The sequence below is a fragment of the Manis javanica genome, chromosome 11 (assembly GCF_040802235.1).
Source record: "Manis javanica isolate MJ-LG chromosome 11, MJ_LKY, whole genome shotgun sequence".
Taxonomy (NCBI): Eukaryota; Metazoa; Chordata; class Mammalia; order Pholidota; family Manidae; genus Manis; species Manis javanica.
Window position 1 is genome coordinate 114,760,233 of NC_133166.1, and position 6,664 is coordinate 114,766,896.

General features: G+C 49.6%; 1 protein-coding gene across 5 annotated transcripts in view; it reads right to left on the reverse strand.

The window, feature by feature from the left end:
• KDM2A (lysine demethylase 2A) overlaps positions 1-4,586 on the reverse strand; it is a 117,199-nt gene extending 112,613 nt beyond the window's left edge. For 2 of the 5 annotated variants that reach the window (XR_005055071.2, XM_036995236.2), the window contains exons 1-2: positions 3,531-4,407; positions 2,231-2,355 (exon numbers count right to left, since the gene is read on the reverse strand). Coding sequence is in view for 2 of the 5 variants with exons in the window: in XM_036995236.2 (XP_036851131.1) it covers positions 2,231-2,272 (42 nt within the window). In the remaining 3 variants the exon portion in view is untranslated. Of the gene's footprint in view, positions 1-2,230; positions 2,357-3,530; positions 4,408-4,430 lie in introns of those variants that run through there. The other 3 variants (XM_036995237.2, XM_073217493.1, XM_073217492.1) reach the window with 3 other exon arrangements.
• Between the last annotated feature and the right edge of the window lie 2,078 nt (positions 4,587-6,664).

Consider the following 6,664-nt stretch of genomic DNA (forward strand, 5'->3'; position numbering starts at 1 on the left):
AAAAACACAACTTCTTTTTTTTAAGATACGTAAAGCATTCTGAATACAAAAAAGTCACTCTTGCTCTAAAATGAGTTCGGACTCAGACTTCTGATACTGGTACTATGTCTTCTCTCCCAAGAGGTTATTTTGAAGGTGTCATAGAAGAATGACCATTTATTTAGATTTTGTCCCCTGAAACATGGAAGTCAGTCAGGTCAGTAACACTAAACTCAAAGTAATAAATTCAATTTGACCAATACATATTGTATGAGACCACAGAAACTTTTAATCACTCAGTCAAATCAGTAAACCTGTCATTTTGTCTCTCTTACAAATTTTATGTTCCATAGTCAATAGCTGCAAAACAAAATTAAGTTCTATACTTTGGCCTACTTTAAAGATACAGTGTTAAAAAATAGTTAACTACTATAAAATTAGCCTCTATACCTTTATGTTAGTCTTAAAATTCCTCAAATATGATCTAAGATGATCAACAGAGAATGCTGTAATATGAGCACTCACCATAGCAACATTAAGTTTGTTAAGCAGACTGCCACTTAAATAAGTCACCAATATGCTCTCATATCAAAAGCTGTATTATGGAATGGACTTACACTTCAGATATAATTTCTTCATGTACTCTTAGAAAGGAAAACAGTCATCAGTCACCCTAAACTTCAAGATTTACCCAAATTATAGATTCCCCACAAATATGTGATATACCCTCTTACATATGTTACCGCTACAACACATGCCCCAAAAGAAAAAAATATGCTAGATAAGGAAAGGGTTAATGGTGTGACAAGTAGTAATCACTTCACAATTAATTACAAAAAAAAAAAAAACAACCTTACCAGGACAAAAGTCAGATTCCTTGGATCTCCTTACCACTACCTCCCTACTTTGTTAAAAAATATGAAAGCTTTTGCTTGCTGAATGAAAAAGGTTCTTCCTTTGATGGACTGGAACCCAAGAACCCTCAGTTATTTACATAACAGCTCAACAATTCTACAAGCTTGATGGGCTAAAAATAAATTCCATATAGCAATAACTACCTGGGAAGAGAATTTTGCAGCATCCTCTTTCTTTCCTTTTCACAAAGAAAAGTTTAATTCAAGAAATGTCAAGAACAAAAATAAATCCTAAATATACAAGATTCCATTCCTGATGAAGTTTATTTCTAGAAACTAGAGATAAAGAATCATAATCTCAACACATGGATTGGGAGACAAGAGGCGAATTTCTGAAATAAGGATTGCCAGAACATATGCCTAATGGATATACTTGCCAATGCACTCCACACTTTTTCAACAATCACATTAAAAGAAAAAAAAAGTAACCTTTTCTCTAAAAGAGTGGAGATCATCAGAAAATGAATTAGAGAATCACTCTTTTCTCCTCAAACTCAGTGTAAAACAAAGCCAAATAAAACCACCATAAATTCCTTCAGTAATCTTCTGGGCCTCAGTTCAGTCAATTTTACATAATAAATAGGATTCTGTGACTTTCCTCATACCCACTGTACAAATACAAATTCAAATTTTTGAAATGAATATATAGTGAGAATATTAATAAAGCTCTCTGATTAGGGAAAACAAGAATCAAATTCTTAAACTCCAATAGGGACATCTTGAGAAGTAAACAGGACCCAAAGAAGAAAGTACTCATATATACATACAAGCTAATTCCCTCCAAATCATTACTATGTAAAAATTTCTTTCACCAAGATGTATCTCATACATCCCTCCCAAAATACAGAACTTTATCTACAATCCAGTATGATATCTTTTCACAACCAATCCCTATCAGTGTTAGTTAAAAAAAAAATTAATAGTTCTGCTCAAAGCCACAAATACTGGCACACCATAATCTGAAAAAATATACAGAACTATCCTTTCTTCAAAAATTTCTTACCCTCTAAAATTTGCAAGCTAATCTAACTTCTTTAGATTTATTACAGCATCAATATTACAAAATCAGGAATCTTTGTCACAGTGTAATCCACAAAATCTTTTGATTTACAATGGTTTCTAAATAACTTAAAGGCTATATGTAACTCCATTTCCAAACAGCATGAATATTAAGGTTCTTACTGCTTGGCCTAGAAACTGAGATATTAACATATCTTCTCTCTCCTGTGGTGCATAGAAAAGCCACTTGAAAAGTTTTAATCACAGTACTGTTCACAAATGGAAACAAATATTTATTCTGCTTCAAAATTTAAAAAAAAAGTCAATAAAATACTAACCAATCTCTGGCTGTAACGAATCCTTTCTTCTTCGGGTTCCATCTCTCACTCTTCTGTTGAAATTACTGTAAAGAAACCACTCCAGGGCTGCCTTCCTCTTCCTTCTTAGGAACCAGATTGCAACACTAAATAATGATATGAGCAGAGATGAGAACTCACCCTCAAACTCAAGCTTTCTTTTCAAGGAAACAAGTATTTAAGACGTGTAAGTTAAAGGTTCTCTGAAAAATCTGGTTTCTCCGCATCAGTTTGGGACCTCTCTGTTCGTGGGCAAGTGGTTCCCTGTCACGATAAATATTAATCACACTACAACCGTCTGAGGCCTGGGTAAAAGAGATGTTGGTCTCAGTTCCTTGCGGACGGGCCGCACCACTTGTCTCTCCCCACGGGATCACAGTAAGTGAGGCTCCCCTTCACGGCAGCATCAGCCGAAAGAAAAAAAAGCGGGGCTGCGGGGCAGTGAGACAGACACGACACCAGGACTTTTATCTCTAGAAAGCGGACCAGGTGAAGCAGGCACTGAAGTGATCCAGATCCTAAGCAAATTTAGTTCTCTCTCTCTGATAGTAAATGAGAGCACAGACTAACTATATAAAGAGGACAAGAAATCCTAAATCTTTACGATTTAAGTAAAGACTACAAATAATTTCCCATAGCCCTCTGGTAAATCCGTGCACAGTCGTCGCCTGCCTTTCTAGACAACCAAGACCTTTTTCATTCCCAAACCAACCCTCCACCCCAACACAAGACTGTACAACTCTGAAACAAACAAGAGAGTTGCAAATCGGGGACAAAAATTCCATTAGATCGTTTTGGATCAAGTAATAAACGATTCTATATCTACAGATAACTCTTTTCCGAAACGACGACGGTCGATCCATAATACCAAGAAAGGTTTTTTTTCTGAATATTCTCATGGATAATGGCTTCCATGGGGAATGCATATTTTTTTTTCCTTTCTGTAACTACATTACAACTTCGTTAATAGCATCCTTTTTAAACTGCTACGAGACCACAGGAGCCGATGACACAGTTCGCGAGAGCAGTTTGTGGCAGAGCCCTCCTGGGGGAAGCCCTCACCCAAGTCGGGGGGGAAACCGTGTTTGCACCCCCTGAAGGAGGACCACCGGGATTGAGAACAACCAGGGCAGGAAAGGAAAAATCTCGCCGGGCTCCCCCAGGGAAAGGGGTTTCAATGATTTACCCATCGGAAAAAGAAATAGAAACTTTACATTAAGTCTTTAGATAACACAGCGAACCAAACTTCCAAGGGGGGTGGGGCGAGGCGGGGGAATCTCACCGGGGATTTTGCTCGTGAGTTCTTGTCCAAGTGAGAAGTAAAAAATTCCAAAAACTGAGGAAAAATTAAATCCCAAACGTCGTCTTCGGTCTTTTCCGTGGATCAAACCAGTATTCAGATAGGGTCACAGCGACCCGGAAAAGAGGAAACAGTTGCTGAATCAAACCTCTTCTGGCTTTGGAAACCGGGAGTCGGAGGCGTCAGGAAAGGGGAGCACGACCCCTCGGCGCCGAGCCTCGGGTGCCCCCGCCTCCCCCGGGCCAGCGGTCAGCAGCCCGAGACCGAGCCCCGGGCCAGCCCCAGGCGCGGGGAGCGCCCTCTTCGCCGTGCCCTCGGCAAGCAACCGCCGGCCGCCTCCGGAGCACAGGCGCGGCGGCCGATCAGCTGAGACCGGCCGGCCCGAGGCTCCCCGCGCCGCCCCGGCCCCCCGGAACGCGGGCCTCGGCCCCGGGGGGCGGAGAGGGCGGGAGCGGCGCGGCGAGCCGGGCTGGGGGCCCGGGCTCCCCTCGCGTCTCCCCCTCAGCCCGGGCTCCGCGCTGCGGGACGAGCCCCCGGCTACTCCCCAGTCGCAGAAGAGGGATTCCAGGGAATGGGCCCCCTGGCGTTGCCCCTCCTCCCGGAGCGCCCCCTGCCCAGGATAGACAGAGCGGCGACAGGCCCAGCCGCTGGGAAGGTGCTCTGCGAGCCGCAGCCACCGCCGCCGCCGCCGCCGCCGGGGAGGGGTGTTGTTTCCCTCACACAGGAGGAGCCGCTGGAGCAGCCGCCGCCATTTTGAACCCGTCAGACTCTCACATACACACAGCTCCTCCGAGGCGCACTGCGCAGGCGCCGCCTCTCTACCCCTCCTCCGACTTGCCTCTCAGCCCCTCACCCCCCTTCAAGCTTCCCTCCGCTTCTTACCGCTCTCCCGGGCGCACGTGAACGCGCACGCGTCACTCCCCTCTAACGCGGACACTTCGCTGGCACGCGCACGCGCGAATGCGTCGGCCTCGAATCGCCCGCGCCCGGAGACGCCGACGCAGCTCCCCGCCCCCACCTCGCGTCAGCCTGCCGGCCCTCCCGCCGGCCCACCGCCCCCGCTCTCCGCCGGCCTTCCTTCAATGCTCCGGCCGGGCCCGTTCGCGCCTGCGCGCAGGCCACAGATCCTCCTCCGCGCGCGCCCTCCCCCTTCTCCCCCACACGCCGTCGCCCTAACACACACTTCGAGTCTGATCCCGCCCCTCGTTGGCCAGCTGCGCCGGCGGCCCTCCCCCACCTCTCCAGGGAGGGTGGTGACCCCCGACCCCCCCACCCCCCACAAAGCACAACACACACACAGATACCCAGCGGTGGGGAGAAGTGCCCCGTTTCCTCTCAACCACCCTCTACCCCTGTCGGCTCGTCACAGTCACACAACCTGAGGACCGGCGGCCTGGGCCAGGAAAGCCGTTGCTCGCCTCAAAACGAGGTCTCCCGGGGTCAGGCCGCTGGGCCGCGCTAACCGACCTGGGCGCCCCGCTTGGGTCTGCCCAGAGCGGGGGACGCAGGCAAGGGGCGCCTTCCCGCCGGTTGCCCTTTTTTGGCGCGCCGGCCGGTAGGCCGAGGCCAGCCTGCCCACCATCCCCGGGCAGGCCCCGGCGCCCCCGCCGCGGGGATCGTCCGTCCTCGGCTCGGGGGGGCTCCTCGGTGCAGCGGCCCGGCCCCGCCTCACCCACTCCTCGCCGCTCCGAAGGGGCAGGAAACGGGAGTAGCATGTCTGTCCTGGGTTCGGCTCCCCCGGGGGAACTCCAAGCTCTTGACAAGGGCGTCCACAGGTACTAGGCACGGAAGTGGTGTCCGCGACGGCCTGGGGGCGGCAGCGGCCGGTGCGCCCACCGCGGGCCCCAGACACCCGGGAGATGGCCCTGGAGGCCCCCGCTCCTCGGCCATGCTCAGGTTTCCGCCGCGCCGATGCCCCCGGCGGCCCGGGTGGGACGTGACCCCGCCCCCGGCGAGCCGGGGCGCCCCCCATGGAGGGGTGAGCCGGCCGCCCCCGGGCCGACCCCGCTGCCCCAGGCCGCGGCGGGCGCAGGAGGCCCAGCCGGGAAGATGTCTCCTCTCGGTGCACGCAGCTTCGCGCGAGGGTCAGCGACGGGGAAGCGGTCGCCCGAGCCGCGCCGGCCCTGCCCACGAACGACTCCGCGGCTCCACAGCTGCCCGACGGGCTTAGCGGGCCGGGGACGTCGACGGAGTCGGGCCACAGGTACCTGAGCGAAGCCATGCGAGCAACCCGACCGCGATCAGGGCATTTCCCCAGCAATCTCGTGCTCTGGGGCCCGTTTAAATTGTAAATCCCATAAAGGGCTGTGGCTTGGGCGTTATGCATCCGGGTCGGCACTGTTGCCTTCACTTCACTCTAGTTGAGAAGGTGTCAGTCACGCAGATCTTTTCCTTCCTGCCTTGGTTTCCCACTGTTTAACCTGATTCCTAGGATCTGGGGATATAGGAGGGGAAGGGTATGGCGTGCGTCATTCAACTTCCATAAACAACCTGCAACTCTTTCAGGAGGGGTTTTAGAGAAACAATTGAAATAGATAGCTCCTACTGCTATCAGGGTTTGAACTCTAGGGAAAGGGTACTATGTAAACCCAAGGTGTTCTTCTTTACCACACGAGGTTTTTCTACATGCAAACAGGGAGTTTTATAGAGCTTCTCTACGTTTCACAACATCTTCAGAAGACAAGCTGAAGTGCCCATTAGTATTACACACTCATTTTAAAGATAGAACATTTAAGTATAGAAAGGTTAAATAGCTTGCATGATCATTCTAACAGAGCAGAGTCCCGTGCTCTGCGACAGTAGACTGCAACATCTCACAAACAACAAAAGGTTTGTTAATATAGTATCACCGTCTTACATTCCAGTCACTGGGAAGCATTCTTTTTTCTGATATCAGTTTTGTTCAGACTTCTTAGATTTTTCAGAACACTGATAAGATCTTCACCAAAACTTTGTCGGGTCTAAAGCCTTTTTAAGTCTTTCAGACTATAGTAAAAATATATTTTAAAGGCACCAATCTTTCACACTGGCGCCACCAGACATGGTCCCTTAGGCCCCCCAGCTCTCTGTATATATAGGAAAGGCAGGAGCTTGTTTAGTTTTTAAGTAGGAGAGAA